The sequence below is a fragment of the Ischnura elegans genome, chromosome 11 (assembly GCF_921293095.1).
Source record: "Ischnura elegans chromosome 11, ioIscEleg1.1, whole genome shotgun sequence".
Classification (NCBI taxonomy): domain Eukaryota; kingdom Metazoa; phylum Arthropoda; class Insecta; order Odonata; family Coenagrionidae; genus Ischnura; species Ischnura elegans.
The window spans coordinates 72578857-72597127 of NC_060256.1; the positions used below are offsets into that span (position 1 = coordinate 72578857).

General features: G+C 34.8%; 1 protein-coding gene across 1 annotated transcript in view; it reads right to left on the reverse strand.

The window, feature by feature from the left end:
- The window catches only part of LOC124167653 (phosphofurin acidic cluster sorting protein 1), a 76616-nt gene that overhangs the window by 19667 nt on the left and 38678 nt on the right, over positions 1-18271 (reverse strand). Inside the window, exons 7-10 of the mRNA XM_046545635.1 lie at positions 17484-17586; positions 15041-15211; positions 13783-13997; positions 6689-6808 (exon numbers count right to left, since the gene is read on the reverse strand). Coding sequence (XP_046401591.1) covers positions 6689-6808; positions 13783-13997; positions 15041-15211; positions 17484-17586 — 609 coding nt within the window. The remainder of the gene's footprint in view (positions 1-6688; positions 6809-13782; positions 13998-15040; positions 15212-17483; positions 17587-18271) is intronic.

Genomic DNA, 18271 nt, shown 5'->3' on the forward strand with positions numbered 1-18271 from the left:
GCATATAATCCATGTTACATAGCATGTAAGCAAAGAATTCCATAAAGTCAAAGAACTGCTATTGCAACACTTGATGATAAGCATCAGGGGCGCGGCGAAGAATTAAGGCTAGGGGGGGTTTTAGGCGCAAGTAATACTTAGGAGTGTGGGGGTATTGCGTACCCGCCAGGGTAATCGGGATTTGCAGGGGCCGTCCTATGGAAAAATTTTAAGAAAAATGGTTCAAAATACGAGTTTTAGGCTTTCTGAGGGATATTTGATTAATCCTAACACTATGCTATAAGTACTACCGATCCAATTAAGTAAAATGAATTAAAATTAAAAATTTCTCTGAGCTCTGGGGGGGGGTTTATCCCCCAAAACCCCCCCCCCCCCCCTTCCTCGCTGCACCACTGATAAGCATGATAATCGACCAATTTGTTGGTGTAACCAAGAAAAATGTTCTATTCAGCTAAAAGGGAGATTTTCCAAAAGTTACAGCAAAAATTGGCAAAAAACTTAGAATATCTACAAATACGTACGTAGATAGTTATTCAGTTTGGATAGTCCTTAGGCATAATTGTGTATCCACTGCCATAGGGTGTAAACTGAGATTGCCGAAATTATAATTAAGAATAAAACAGGGATCATGCTCAAGGGAAGGAGCATGGTGGCTCAATGGGTAGAGCTCAACGCAACTGATAGTAGGATCCTGGATTCAATTCCTGGATGAAGCCTCAGGACACCCCCAAACAAAAATCCTCAAAGTAGGACGTAGCGCAGAGAAAGGTATGGCCCCCCCTACCTTGAATGCGTATTGCTGCTGCCTGTGATTTAGTGTGGGATGAGCTCAACCCTCACCCACCAATAAATCTCACTTATCCAAGCCAACCAATGGGTTGTATCACTGAGCGAGAATGACAATTAGTAACAGGTGCCACTCTTTGTCCATTTTACTTATAATGTTGGCGTTTATTTTACTGATTTCATTCTGTAACCCCATAAATTATAGCTTTGCAAGTTCCCTATCATTTTCAACATTGATCTTTGTTTAATCAACAGCGTGGATACTCTTGAAAGATGATAAAAATATGTGTTTTTCAACAAAAAACATCCCCTACTGCTATGGGAAGCTTTGTTATTTTCAGGAAAGTTCTCAACAGCTCAAGAAATTCTTAGTAAATACAGTTAAAATTTATTTACGCCAGTTCCTGGGCTGATATCAATTTCTCTTTTTTATTTATTATGTAAAACAAAAGAAACTCAATTATGGTTTTTCGCTGCATCTCATTTTTACTTCTATCAATACTCAGTGGTTTTACTATAAATTTTGAGCACTGCCTGGCTTCGTTAAAGGGTAAGTATATTGAAGGAATGAGTCAATACATAGCCATAAGATAATCAGACATACAGGAGTTATTATTTTCCCTATTACCAGCTCACCAACAAAAACAACACATACAACAATTTTAGCACTTGAGATATATCAAACTTAATTAAAGACCACATGCCTTAAGGTTAATATCAGGTCGTCAGGCTACCCGAAACTTTGTATAGATTCTGTATGACTGCACTGTATTTAAAGTTCTTACAATACAGATAGAGTAAATAAAGCATTCACCAACAGTATCATTCATAAAATACCAAAAAATAACAGTAATGTTAACAAATAAAGTCAGTATTATTTAAATTTTACTGGCATCATTCAATTATCTATAAAACATTTAATATTTAACCATTCACCAAAAGTGTACTCCATAACAACATCTCCAGTCTAAAAAATATTTGATATTATACATATTCTGTATGAAGTTAGCTAAATAATTACTCAAGACCAGCTAGATTAGGAAAATTTATTGATAAATCACAATAACTATGAAAATACGCCAATGAAGAAAAAATACTTCAACAATATAATTCAGAGGAAAGTTTAAGTATACGTACTTACTGGTAAAGAACAAAAAAAAAATTTTTTTTGATAACAAGGTATATCCAAAGACAGCTATCAAGATTTTCAGATCTTATTTACACTTCACTTCAAGATATATACGGGTATGTCATTAACAATGAGTTAACATTTCTTCACTATGCCAGTTCAGATCCATATTCGACTTCTATAAGCTGTATATTTATATATTTATCAACACCATGATCATTTTTTACCATTCACACAAGTTAAAAAAAGTTAAGTTAAGCAAACAGGCATTTCACAACATCCTCAGAGCTTTGCATGGTTATGAGTCTCACAGCTACAAAACGGTTATTCATAAAAAAATGGGATGCTTCATTGCCTTGCAACCACAACAAAAGCATTAGAAAAACATGCATTAAGTTGATAATCAGCGATTTATATGAACTTCCAAGGAAAACATCCGAGGCACACAAAAATCACAGCACAAACACACAAAGACGGCTGCATATCAAGCGCGCACAATGGACACCACTTTCACTTTTAATGTTTCACAAGTAGCAGCAGGAATGTAAGGCAGGCACTATATCAAGGACAATGCTTGTCCCACAAGTGTCTAAGTCATCATTGGATAACTTTCCAATAAATGTTATTCTTAGAATGAGAAATAGGGAATTGTCAATTTCTACGATAAAAGAAGAGATAAAAACAATAATTAGAAAATTATAAACTTTTCCATGAGGAAAAAGAAAGACATAAAAAAGGGATTAAAGGTTGCAATATGGCAGACTTTGGAGAGAATATGAGGTCAGAAGGAAAGAAGTGGAGAGTCACTCACACCAGGTCAGTAGGTACCAGGCTTTCATTGTTTTTTTATGCTAATGGTTATTTCAATTTTGATACCCAAACACTTCATTTAGCTCTTTGCAAACTTTGGTAAACAAGTATGTCTAGAAATATGATTTGAAATGCATAACAAGAGGCCTTAAAATTTTTTTTTGTTGAACTCAAATCATCACAGATCTTTAAATCCCTTTTACACCATCATTGTGTTCACTGAACTAAGTACTGTGGGATTTGGTTCTTAAAACAGTTCAGAGATTAATTACCCACACTTGTCATCAGCTTCAGACATTTTGTCACTTTATTCCTATGTAACATGGAAAAAACAGCTCTTTTGACAGCCCCACTAGTTAGTGCTTTTGTAGTGATTTCAGAAATTCATAGATATTCTCAAAGAAATTATTGATGGTTAAATTTAAAATTTCAGCTAGACTTAATAGGAGTATCACAGCAAGGAAATAATTCACCTTCATATTAAATGAATTAATGACATTGTATTGGTCTAAATTTTGTGCTACAAAATAAATTTATTGGTTAAATTGAGCACATTCTGTCATTATCTGCATAAAAATACCCTTGGTGCCGAGTTCCGCGAAATCCCTGGACAATGAAATGCCAATGTAGGTTGGCAATGAAAATGCACCGTAACCCAAAAATAACCACTGTAAAATTAAATAGCCTAGGCCATTCGTGGCCTCTTAAACGTAATTAAGTACAGCATTTATGATAACAAGTAGCCACTTGGCCAAGGGGCATTGGAGCCACTCACATATCTCAGTCATAATTTTCACCAGGGCCATAAACAAAAATCAGACAAGTTTTCACGGTGATAATGCAGAAAAAGAAGCTAAGAGCAACCTAAGTTTACTTTAAATGATAAGCACTGTTTATTACATTTAGCACCATAATTTTTCATGAAGAATCTTGAAGATACTACTGATTATTTTTAGTGCATAAATAAACTATGAAATTATATTAACATACAGTTACATAACGTGTGCATGAAAATAAGTCCACAAAAGACATTTCAGCACTATTATAACATCTCTAAGTGAACGGTGCATCATTTTTAATTAGACCTTGAACTAAGTAGCTTAAAATAAAGATAATAGTGATAAGGGAACACAGTCTTGTTTTGAAGTAGTTCTTAGCTTTCACCAAAACATTACTGGCCTGAATACCAAGTAATTGACTGGAAATTGGAGTGCATCTATAATGTACTTAATTTCTGTGAATTATCTTCTCTGAGTTCTAGAGCACATGCAATATTTATCCAGAGTTAGTGATAACAGAACTTAAATATAAGGTAAGTAAGCATAAATTGAATCAGCTGATTTTGGAATCATGAAATTTGCTAATATACATAATAGTTAAATCGATGAAAACAAAGATGACAATGGGAATTAACTCAATGCATAAAACTTTCTAGACTTCTGAAAATATTTTGGTGCCACTCCAATTGCAGAATTTTAGGTGATAAATGACTCAAAAATTTGATTTTTTTTCATCAATGGTTTTAAAAATGATTGTAAAATATGCCAATATGTTTGAAGGTAAAGTAAGAAGAGCGGTTTTGATTTCCCATATTTTTTTCCATTTGCCATTCATATGATACAATTTCTTCTAAAGTGAACTACCACATCAAGCGATATACCACCATAATGATAAAAAGTCAAAATCACATCAATAGATAGGCTCCAAAGGCAATGTTTTGAGAATTTACGACTCCTTTATTAACAAATATTTCCCTGAGCTTTAGCTTTGAAGGCAACATTCCTCTCCATAACCTTCTAATTTCTTAACAACATTTATGAATTTCCCCTATGAGGGAATAAAGTTAATGATTATCTAACTTGATTATCTAGAACCAGATACATATTCGAACATAAGCGACAGTAGAGAAAGAAAATTTAATTAATAGGAAAAATAAAGAGCATGATGTCATTATCATTGCCTGAGATTGTAAAGACTGCTTATATACAATTATGACTATAATTTGGCATTTAGTATGACTAAAAAATTAAAAAAAAGGGGGTCTCTGTTCACTAAAAGTTTTCAAAGAATGACGTTGTAACGTTGAAACTAGTAGACTGCAAAAATATAAGGTTGTGGAATAGTACTGTGTTTTTATTTAACCATGAATATCAAAATTTATGTCTACATGCAGGTATATATGCAATATTTAAGGAAAAGACAGCAATAAATATGAAAATAATTAAATACGGAAAAATTGATAAGATCACATGCATATTTTCTTTAAATTTTGCTTATCAATGACAGATATAGGGGCTAACATGAAGAAAGCTTGAGAGTAACCCTGAAAGTGATGCAATTTTCCTCAGTTGAAAATTCTTTTAGGAAATTTTTCTCAGGGAAAAAAAATCAAAATTATAGTTTAACAAAAAGGAAATGAAATTTCAACTAAAACATGATCATCCTGTCAGAAATATATTCTAAAAACCTGAAATGTGATTTTCTCTTTTTTCAACATTCATTTGTACCTGGCACATAATAGAGGAAGCCTAATGTGTAGTTTTTCTTTCAAGCCGTTATTATATCCAGAATAAAATATTCAAAATCACTAATTTTCCCTTGCAGACCACAAGAAAGCATAGCAACTCCTTTAACATAGGTAACTTTCTGTAAGGGTAGAATGAAGAAGCAGAAAGAAGTTCTTACATATGCAAAACATTCTTATTTATAATTAAGACAATCATAAAAAGAATTATTCCTTCAACTACGCATACTGAAGTAAATTAGATAGTCAATTTGGACATAACTTTCACTTTAAAGCTATCATTAGTTATCAGAAAGCTATTAATATCAAAATTTGTGGTAAACTATTTATTTCTGACAGTATCAGATGTGGAGCGCAGCATATGAGATTGAATTGTTGTGTTTTAAAAATTTAGAGCAATTAATGCAAAATAGAAACTAATACAAATGATATGGGTATGTCATCACAGATAAACTAGTGCCAGTGTCACTGGCATTTAAAACCAATATCCCTAACTTGTTTATAACAATTCCAGACTAACGGCATACTTGAAAAAGATGGAATCCTATAATGACAACATAGCCATGAAGAGGGAAGAAATATTTTAACCAAGAAGGGAAAATTACACAAAATGCAAGCTGATTGTACAAATGAGTTAGAAAAACTGAGATACCTATTTCCTTCCACTTATATTGGAAAAATTGAACCTAACGTTAGTTTTGAATTATTTGCAATGATTAGTTGGCTGCTCCATCCTGCTTTTGGGATTGCTGCCACAAAGTTATACTCTTCTGGAAAATATTTCTCCTTCCATGATAGAGGCATCTTCAGGCCAAAGATAACCCGAAGATTTCTCAGGATGGAAGGAGAAATGTCAGGAAAACAACAACTATGCAGCAGCAATTCAGAAAGTGGAATGAAGCAGTTAAATCCAAGGTGTTGTCAATGAAACCACTGAATAAGTCAAAGATAGGATATCCAAATGCCAATTTAAGTTGGAAATATCTCCGAAATTGGTTTATTTTGTTAGTCCCAGCCAATGATTGCCATAGCCATCCACTGCCTGAGACAATAAAAAAACTGGTTTCCTAGATATTTTTCCAACAAACCTTAATTTGCATTTGGTTGTACTGTCTTATGATTTCTTCACTTTCGCCCCAACATAATCATTCCCATGAATGCAATGACTGAAAGCCACGCACCTAACCTGGTTGAATGGCCACTTTAGTGGGTCGAACAGAGCGGGATTGGTTACGCAAGCGTTTAGGGGTTGCAACAAAAGAGGGGTCGACACTCTTGAGAGTGGGGAAGGAGGAGGAAGGGGGAGTTCTCGTTACGAGGAGCCACAGCAAGAGTCATTAGGGGAGAACGCGCAGGCCCACACACAGGAGGCACTCTGGGGAAGACGAGGGGGGTGGGGGTCCCCCACCCCCTAAGCACCTGCCCCCGCCCCCACTCACACTGCTCTCAGTGCTCAGCAGCGAGGAGGATTTCTTCCTTCCCCTCGCGCCTGCCGTTCCGCTTGAGCGGTCTCCTCGGGCAAAGAGCCGGCCTCCCCTCCTCTCCCCCACCACCTCCTGCTATGGCAGAAAGGATGCGAGAGAGAGAGAGAGATAGATAGAAGGACACTTGAATATATGCTCGCTGCCCAAAACACTGTCATGCTCTCAACCCCAAAGTGCCCCCAATACATCATTCAGATAAATCTAGTGTACGCTGTTAACTTAAACTTCTTTTTATTCTCCGAACATTCTGAGTTTCGTGCTGAGGCAGGAAAAAACTTGCTGCATAACTGCCAAATTGGAAATGGATCAGGCTTGACAAATATCAAAGCATTTTCATTTCTCGATTAAAGCTTTCGTGGTTGATGATGATTAAAGATTGATGTATGGGTGTATGCCGCGTGGTATATCAGATTTTGCCCCGACATGCATGCCGTTCCCTTGAAGAAGTGAACAGCAGTCAGTCATGAAATGTTGGGGATATCTGATAAACCACACATACACCTGTATTTCACTCTTTAATGTAAGTTAATGAATTTAATATGAACATCTAAGGGAATAGCCAGAGCCTAGCTTATGAAATACCTTGATGGAGTCACCCTTTCATAGAGAAAATATGTAACATAGGGGAGAAATAATTTGCCTAACCTACAATTAAAACTCATGACCTCTCAATTCCAGACAGGGGCTGATTTCAGGGGATCTAAGTTCGAATCTTGGTTAGGCATACTGCTTTTCCCTTCATGATTTTTGTAACTCTCTCATATCAATGCTTTATGTCTAAAAACAAGTGCAATAATTGTTTCTAGTTCTCATGGCATGAGTACAATATCAGGGATTTTAATGATACTAACATGTTCTTGATTTTTTGTGTAACAATCCGGCTATATTGTCCAAGAGAGTTGAAAAATTGTGACACCCCATTATAATCCACTAAAACAGTGACAATATCTGAAAGATATATTAAGGGCACTCCTATAATATTAGGCATCTGGGCCAAACATTCTGGCATCTTCCCACCCAGCAATTACTTTGATAAAATATTTTCACAAATGGTAAGGCACAAAATATACCATGCAACTCAAAGTTTGTTTCCAAAGCAATTTGATAATTGAATTAAAACCTGCCAGCAGATTTACATCATAAAAGTCATGGGCCTTGCCAGTATTTTTACAGAGTACCATCAGAGATGGGGAGAGGTGGCTAGGAGTCCATCAAGCAGTTTGGTGAGAAAATAGATCAATAACTTCTATTCATTTATTCAAAGTGTTTTCCTCAAGATGTCTTGTGTTCCTGTCTCATTACATCTTATATTTGTATTTATGCATGTATATTCGCTATGGTGAATTCATAAGTAACTTAAACTTAACTTGAAAGCAAGTAGAAACCAAATTTATTCATTGACTATAATTAAAATCAAAATTGTTTTATCAATGAAAACATTTTTTAAACTGGGGTAACACAATGATAACATGGTCCACTTTTTAACTTCAGCATACAAAGGTTAAGGCTGATTTGTTACAACATACAAACACATATCTATAGACTTAGATCCTCAGAAATTAATTCCTAACTGCATACCATTATCAGGTCAGGATTTTGAGATATGTATTTGTACTAAGAAGAGCTAAATAGCCACAAAAGATTGCTTTCATAAGTCACTGCTCCTGGTAGAGAATATTTACTTCCAAAATCAATATGCCATCTCACATTACAACTTTTTCCTTTTATTTCCATGCGTGTTTTGAATGAGAGCAAACTGCACATTTTTTACTTTCAGATTTGGAAGATAGAGGTGCTCACAGCTAACTAAATATGTACCTTGTAGAAACTAAATACATACATTCAATTGACCACCTCCTGCCATGTATGTTAACTGAGCATAAACCTGATCTCTGCATTCTATTCGGGTTTTCACCGTGTCCGTTGCGTTTTGGCCAAAACACAACAGACGTGATGAAAACCCGAATAGAATGCAGAGATCATCTAATCGATGCTGCGAAAATCTTTGAGCATAAACCTTTTTGTGCATGGTTCTAACTTTTATCAGTAATATCTCAGAGATAAATTCCCATCCTAGCATTTAAAACCATAAATTCAAGGGAGATAATTGTGCTTAATGATCGCATAAGGAATTTTGGGTGGCATTTGCTACCACAACTCTCAAAAACAATTTCCTAAGGTGGCCATTTTTTGGATCAGAACATCTCAAAATTTCAAAATGACGGTGCAAAATGACTGCTGAGAAACATGAATTCAAAGGCCAAATTGCATGAGAAATAGACACCAAGTTGCATGGCATACTTTTATTTCACCCTTTCCCCTCTTGTTCACTTCCCCTGTAGTATTGTGGAATAATACACCAGCACAAAAATAGTGCAAGGTAAGTTGACTCAGGGGAATATGGAAGAATTAAGAAGCCAAACAAGTATCATTTGATTATGACCCCATTTTCTAATTTACAGTTAACTATCAGTCATTTACGATAATGTATTCAAGTAGAAGAAGATTAATAGCCTACTTCCACAAAGACTTAATATCATAAAGTGATAATGTTTAGATGAAAATCAAAACTGATTCAGAGATATTAAAAATTACTGGCTACTACTAATTTGCTTCAGGTAAAAATTCACACTCATATGACTATAAATTCTTGGAGACCATCCTACAATTAATTTGAGTCAAAGTAAAGTAAAATAATTCTTTTTAAGATTTTAAGTCTGCATTCATTCCTGAGAATAACTTAAAATCCCTCCCTTGAAAGAGAAGATATATTTCCCTGTAATTAATATTTTTGGTAGGAATCACAATTGGATGATGAATACCTATTATATTTAAACTGCTTACATTTCTACAGCTTAAACTCAAAATTCACAACATTTTAATAGCCCTCAATCCATATGTCAAATTAAACAAGCAAGAATTTGGGAAACCATTGTTATTTTTGAGGTTTTAACGATAAAGACCGAAAACAGAAAGATAGATCAGAAATGATTCTTAAAATAGTGATTTCTCAAAGAAAGAAGCATCAATTTCAGGTAATCCCTTTGACTACAGATGTTTAGATCTATTTTTAGCTACGGTGTTCATTATCAGTGCATAAGTAATATGCATGAAAAATTAAGCAATATTAGTTTTCCAATTATCATGTCCCAGAAAATAAATTGTAAAGAAAGAGTTACTTCAATTTGATATTTTTAACTAATCTTTGCAATTTCATACGTAGTCAATATATACATATAAGTATATACCTATGTATTTGAGAGTACAAATTCAGTTTTTAAACCATGCAATATATGTAACTATCAAATTATTCCAAATATTTTTTTCCATTTTTCTGCTCGCAAGTATTTACTTCTAGTGCCTATGTGGTGATGAAATGGACATTATCTCATAAATGGTAAAAGGATTGGTCAAAGGCAATTGAATGGAAAAATAATAAAGGAGGCAGACAAGAACTGAATGTTAGTTCAGAAAAAAATATTTCCAGTACTTAGTTCACTCTGTATTTCCGAAAAAGAGCAATTATAGTTTTAAAAATTCCTATTATTAAAGTTTTTTCTAATTCATCGAACCCATGATCAGTAATTTTCTTTCATTTAAAGAGTAAGTTTTAAGTACCAAGACAATGATTTTTACATGATAATAAATATCCAGTATTCCAAACAGGAAAGCAGTTTATTTTAAACAGTATGTAGATGATTTTGATGAATAGGAGTATGAAAATATGTATATGAAATAGAAAAATGTTTGATAAAGAGGTACACCTTGAGAAGAATCGCACATGTTTTCTGATAGCATAAATAACAAATGGACGGTTTTTACATACAAATTATATTATCTAAATAATTTTGCTTTGGGAAAGTGACTACAAAATATTAGAACTTAAAAGAAGCAGTGCATAAGAGAGAGCCTAAAGCTAGGACAAGAAAATATTTTTGAAATAATATCTATGTTTTAAGCTCAAGAGATGCTACACTATTGATAGCAGAGTTCAAAGGCATAGAGATCCGCAATTACCCAAACATATCCTTAAAATATACTTTTACAGATACATAAATTGGTTACAGAAACATCAGACATGAAAAAATAGCATTATGAAGAATAAAAATATGTAGTCAAATGCAAGTATGAGCTAAGCTAGAATGGCCAGAATAGATTTTGGGGAAGTATGGGGAAGCAAAAACCCACCATTGATCACCATCTAGCCCTGATCTGCAGGTTTAGGTAATGTCCAGATATGGTGAAAATATGTAACTGGATACAGGTAAAATTGCCCTCAATAACATCACCCTTAAAAACACTGCTTCATTTTTGGACAAATGTTTCAGGGGCTGTTGCTCGTCCACACAACTGCCAGCAAGTCAACAATCTTTTTCAGATGGAATTACGTCGTTCTTCGATTATGAATGTTCAAAATTTATTTGAAGTTATCAATTTTACTTTGTTATTTTCACCCTATTGCCCAGTTCCATTGTAAGAATGACTGCAATGGCACTTGGGATGCCTGCATAAATACCTAGCTCTCTTCCAACTGATTTTGAATTCTCTAATTATTGCTATGCAGAAGCTGATACAGATTAATTGCCAGAGGGTTATATTGGCCAAGTTTAAAACAAATATATTTATATTGAAAAGCATAGGGAATGTTTAGACAAAAAGCCATAAAAATAACATTGCTAAATGATCGCATAAAAGTTGAAGTAACCATGCTTGTTTTCTGACCTCTTCCCATTCCCTTTAGCACCCTTGGATGGAAAGTAAGTAAGCAAGGTGGGACAAGTAGAGAGCAGCGGCGGTGCAACCAACAGTTTATTTCTCACCTTTAAAACATTTGTAGCTACTGCATTTTTAGGAATCTAAGACAAGGTTTTTTCCCTCCCAAACTCTGCAGAAAAGAGGGGCTTGTCTTCAACTCAGATGCAAAATTCTTGACTTCAAAAGTGGGTTGCAAAATCTATTGCAGGTTGACTAATCTACACTATGGATACCCAAGTTTGCAACCACATAGGTTTGTAAAAAAAAGCCGACATTGAAATAGCAGCACCTTAACTAAAATTATTTTACTGAACATTTTGAAACAATAAAAATTTTTTGGTACATGGCAAAGATTCTACTGGCACCAATTAGACGTCCATTAATTTTGCTTCATTACCCTGGGTTTGGCTTAGAAAAGTACTCGTTTTTTTGGTGCCTCAGCCAGACAAAAAACCACAGTAAAAAATAGATCCATGCTGAGGAAGTTTCTAGAAATGAGCTGAGGCTCCATTTCACAGTGAAACATGAAAGAAGTATATTAAAGGGTCTTTTTCAGACAACTACAAAACCTTAGTTTGTTTATTCATTCATAATAAAATTTCTCGGATGCAGTCCAAAGAAATATACAAAATAGGATTTTAAAACCCCACACAGGTAAAGCAAACTTCTGCAGACAAGAATAACTACAGCTATCCTCAAGGATATAATACTTAAGCAGATATTCAGGTCTACCACCTTTTTTCAAAAAAACAAGAGCCCTTAGCTTCAAACAGGAATTTGTTCCCTCATCTTAAATGTTCTCACAAAGATTTTTCGATGCCCTTGAAAAACAAGAAACAATTCGAAAACATACACTGAACTATTCTGACTATCAAGGAACAAAAAATTAAGGATAAAATTCTTCAGAAGCAAATACACCAGTTATGGAAAAAATATTAAAGAAACAATGGCAGCCACGCATTAACTAGCATTTTTCCCAGGTCCATTAGTTACGTATACAATAACAAGAAGCGTAAATTCACTTTAAGACATACTTGTCATGTGAGCACCAAGCCAGCAGCATAGATAAATGCAAATGGCGACATGCAATAATAAAATAATTGTACTGGAACCAGAAATAAAACAGACAACCATAATTACTTTTTGCCTAATAGCTCATAACACTAGCATATGATATTAAGTTAAATTATAAGGAAAGATATTTTATGAATAATTTACAACTGCCTAATACCACTGATGATGCTCTCAATTGCTAATAAAATAATTCAAAGAATGATCATTCCACTCTAATCAATACACGGGAAGAAGTATAGAAGTAACTACATATTGCCCTTGCTGCTATGAATTACCTTATACAGGAAATGTGTGTTCCATTTTGTAGTCCTCAAAAATTTTTAGATTCAAAATAAAAATGCACCCTAATCATCTAAGAGATTTCTACATACCTACATATTTATTAACAAAGCAAGCGATGATTACCCATGAAGAGCCAATGTCACTTTGATTGTAATACCGGCATCCCCTTAGCCACTCCTAAAATCATTGCAATAATAAAATAATTTTACCGTATTTATATTTTGCGCTCAATTTCTTAATAAAAAGCTATCCGGTAAAGAGGTGAATGTTTTCGGTAACTAGTAAAATTTTCAGCAAAATCTGTGGAATATCAATAATTTTATGAGCATTTTTCAAAAGCTCTGATTTTCTTAGTGAATTTTGCGAATTTTCACTTGAAATTAAACAATTCTGCAAAATAATAATCAGTTAAAATTGGTTTAATACATTTCCTGTTATGCTACTAATTTATAATTAAATGTGATAAGTGAATATCATCATTATTATTTACCTATTATGTTGATAGATAAATTGCTACTCACTTTATAAGTGTTGGATTCTCAGAGCTCAAGAACTGCACTAAATTCAATGATGGTACTTTATGATACTGGCTAAGACAGAATTTATCATTTGTAACTTTTACATAGCAATGCAGGATTACAGTTTGCAGATAATGGAACAGGCATATGAGAAAATAAATTCATAAAGAAACAAATCTTTTTAAAGAAATATAATCTGTACCAAGGGCACGGACTGACATGTTTCCCATTCTATCACTGTACCTTTACCTAAGCTTGACCAACAGACCAACCAACTACACATAGGCCAAATAGAGCAAAAATGACAAAATCCTGAAAGGAAATCTAAATAGAGGTTAGTTATTATCATACATATAAATGATTGAAGTGTGCAAGTAATTATCCCAGGAGTGAAGAGGAGACAAAGCCTTCTATTCCTACCTTCCCTTTTTCTTCAGAGCCCCTGGGTGGTGATGATGATGCTATCCCAGGTGGCGCTCCTTGCTGATGCTGCTGCTGTTGTGCCATCCCATGTGACAGTTGGATGCGAGGTGCTTGGGGATCACTGTGCTCCTGGTCAGTCCACGTCTCTGGATGTGAATCTGAGTCGCCTGCTTTCTTAGAGCTTTCATCACTGAATCGCTCCATCCCTTTCTCTGAAATAACAAAAACTACTCGTTCAGAGAATATATTCTTCTGTTTAATGCAATCCTTCACATTACCCTTGTGTTACACAACATTTGGCAATGTAATATAGGACAATTCATTATAACCTGCACAACAAGCATGTTCCCACACAGCAGTGAGAAATGGTCAATAGGGTGGATTGAAAAGTCATTTTCAGAGGAAACACTTTTCATACAAACGAGTCAAACATGACTGTCAGATTGATGACAATTAACTAAGGCAAATAGAGACTTCATGTGCTCAGGTTAAATAAAAAGTAGCAGCATCGGATTTGATACACTTACGACCTAGAAAGAGGAAAGAACTTGAGAAAAATGAATGAATTATTATGAAGAATTCTTAGACTTGTGAAAAACCATGCCAAATGCTTGAAATGCACTTTTTGACTATTTCATACTTACATATCTAGGAGCTCTGTGAACATAGAAGCTAAAAATATTTTACTCTATGGAGAACTTGCAGATTTTTTGAAAAAAAAATAGAGATGATAGAGGACAAGGAATCTTGCACAACATAAAAAGCCGGCTAGGTAACCTTTTGTTCCAGAGATGAAAATTCTAAATGTTGTCAAAATTTCAAAGTTAAGAATAAATTAGCACATCTTATGAGCCCAGAAACACAGTAACTTCAGAGAATTTTAACCCTTATAGTGCGGCACGCCGATATATTGGCTTTTACGTTATTGTAGTTAAATTTGAGGACATAGAAATAAAAAACTTATACATCAGTAAACGTATAAAAATGTTGCGATTATTGTCCAATTTAATCTCACTAATTAAAAAGCTGCTTAAAGATATCTAACAAATTAACTACATAATGTTTATTTTTCCTAGTTGCTACATTTCATTAAAATAAGCTCCGCATTTTTCGACTGTACCCTGGGAAGAAGGATAGCACTAAAAGGGTTAACCAAAGCAAATTTAGCATGAAGTACAACTGACATGGTCCACTAAAAAAGAGGTACACCTGTGAATAAAAATTTGATCTAAAGGTACATAGTTGGACTACTCACCAGGTATGTTGAGTGACTCCTGAAGGAGAGAGCGACTACTAGAAAAGAAGGGCCTGAGTGATGGTTTTGGAGTTGAAGAGATGCTGAGTGTGTCTGCCTCAGGCCCGGAGTCACTCAAATCCTCCAACTCCTCAAATAAGTCTTCAATCTCTGTGGGATCCATATCACCTCCTGTTCGAAACCCGGCAAAGCACAATGTCATTGAAAAACTTGCATCAAAACAAGTGATTGAAAAATATACCAAGAAATATTATAAAACACAATGGAGATACATAGAGACTTGATCAATGCTCAGACAAAATTACAAAAAAATACACAATCCAATATGGTCATGAATTACTACGTGCAAGGTATAGAGAATTATGCTTGAAATAGGAGCTTCAATACTCAAGGCTAGAATTAATGCTTAACAATTTGGTACCTTATAATTTCCAGACTTGGAATGCAAGGAAATATATATAATAACTAGAGATGGGTCGAATAGCAGATTTCTCGAATTCGAATATCGAATTCGAATATTAAATCATTGCTCGAATATTCGAATACCTCGAATTTCGAATACCTCGAATACTAAATGATGAATGCTGGAATGTTTGACTCGGTTGCCTATGCAGCAGGCAACTCAAGATTTTGGGGAGTAATTTTGATTTACTTTAAAGGATTCGAACAGGAATTTAGCTGATTAATGAATATTTTAATTTTATGGAAACAATTGGGCTTATAATTAATTCAACTAACATCGCTTTACCCCCACTTCTGCTGCCAAGTGCTAGCTGACAATCTGAGGCATTTTGCAAAATACAAGCTCTTTTCCACCGGATTTTCTTCAATTATTTTCAGTCCATCTTTGGGAGTTCTCACGAGATAAGAAGATGAATTGGAATTGCTATCAGGGAGAAACCAAATATTCTGTGAAAATATCCCTTTGTCTGGGACTGTAAAAATAAAGATTTATAGCACCACTCATTAATTGTAACTTGATATATGTTTTCGGAAAAAAATACCGCATCAACTTCCGAGAAGCTTTGCTGCTCATATCGAGTTTCGCCAGAATGCTAGGTCTCCGTCGTATTTTGACATTTATTTCTTTGCGTAAAATGCTTAAATAAACTCAGAAATACGTCGTGTTTGGTCTTATTCTTTTTGAAATTACGCGCACATTACTAATATTTCAATTCAATAAAGGTGTAACATCAATTGACGAAAGTTATTCTTAGACACCTTTTGCGCTAATAGATGACTCATGCAGCGGTTGACCTCCACAGAAATGGAGAACTTCGAAGCTGGTAGGAAAAAAAAGGTCAGTGGGGGAGGAAAGGGAGGGCTGGAAACACGTTTCTATTGTTCTCGTGTAACCCGGTATTTTTTCGAAGCTAAGGTCTTCGTAATATGATCCCTGCGCGAGCTGTGACCTTTTTTTATTTCGAAGAAGAGGAAAGCCTCAGAGGGGTGGGCTAGTGCTGAATGGAGAGGGATACCGGATCTTGGGAAATGCGCTAATGTAAGTATCCCACGGTACTCACACAGCAGTTGACCTCCAGAAATGGGTAACTTCGAAGCAGGTAGCCAGAAAAAGGACAGTGGGTTAGAAAAAGGGGGAGGGCGTGAAACACGTTTTTATTGTTCTCGTAACTCGATATTTTTTTCGAAGCAGGGGTCTTCGTAATGCGATCCCTGCGCGAGCTGGGACCTTTTGTTTGATTTCGGAGAAGAGGAAAGCTTCAGAGTGGGTGAGGCGAGTGCTGAATGGAGGGGGATAGCGGATCGTGGGAAATGCCCTAAGGTTGCTATCCCACGGCACTGAGGTTCTCCTGGTGGGGGGAATCGGGGATTTTCGGATTTTTTCACCCGACCATTTTCGGTTCCCCTCGTCGAACTGTTTTCACCGCTAAAATCCACGAATTTGATGTAATTCGTCAACTTGCGTAAAACGGCGCTGCGAGCACTAAATGACTACAGTTCTCTACATTTTTCCGAGTCAACTACCAACGACGTGCGTGCGACAGTGTATGACGCGAAATTCAAAGTATTCGAGGTATTCGAGGCGGTACTTTTCGCATAACTATTCGAAACCTCGAATATCGAATACTTTCTAATATTCGAGGTATTCGAGTATTCGCGGATACTATTCGCACATCTCTAATAATAACTGCTATATGAGCATGTACTAACGAATGAAAACTGATCGAAATAGAGCACGAATCATCACTATGCAAAAATATTGATTTTAAATAGTTAATAATGCTTAATCCAACACATTGTGCACTCACTATTACAATGAAAATGGACAGGAGATAAGGAAAAGAACAACTGTTTTTCAGAATTAAAAAATTGAGAATAAGACCATTGACAATTTTTTCAATCACTAAATTTACTTTACAACAGAGCAATTTATGAAGTACTCTACATCCAAAAATACTAGCATGCAAATTATAAATCTCACCAGAAAGTTTTTGGTCGATTTCTTCTTGGTCATCATTGCCAAGGTCTTCACTAACCCTAAACCTCTTCAGCAAGGCAATGAACCTCTGTTTCAAGTTCCTTTGCTGCAATACAGAAAATAAGATTTTGTACAAAATCACATGATATAGTTGTGCTTGGCAAGATTATTGACAGAAAATTATCATTTCAAGAGAAACATCACCAAAAATAAAATGGTTAGTTATTTCAATTTGTAATGAGTGGCTGTTCTGTGATTGTTACTTAAAAATACAACACATCAATATGCACTCTGACAAACTGCTAATCAATGATATGTTATTTCATTAACCTAAGTGTACATAAAAGTCTTTACACAAAAATCAGAATGAATTTTGCTTATATAACACAGAAAAAATTTCATAATAAAATTTCCAAAGGGCTTTCTATAATAATTGTAATCAAGGTCTCATTACATATTTAAAATCATAAAATATGCAAGGATTTTGTGCATAAGAATCGATTTTACATGTTAATGCATGCATAAATTGATTCATTGGATGAAAAATCAATACATATGTGCAAGTTTCATGTGAACCCTCATTACCTAGCATTCATCTAAGATAGGGTAACCCTCTATGAACAATATGAACTGACCCTCAAGATCCATGCATCTGTAACTTTACAATTAAATACGGATGCATATTACTCTATCTAATGATGGTAAAAATAAATAGGATCTTGTGAGTTAGGAAGTATATAGTAAATAAATGGGCCAGATAGAGACAATACTCAACCTATTCATAGTAACAG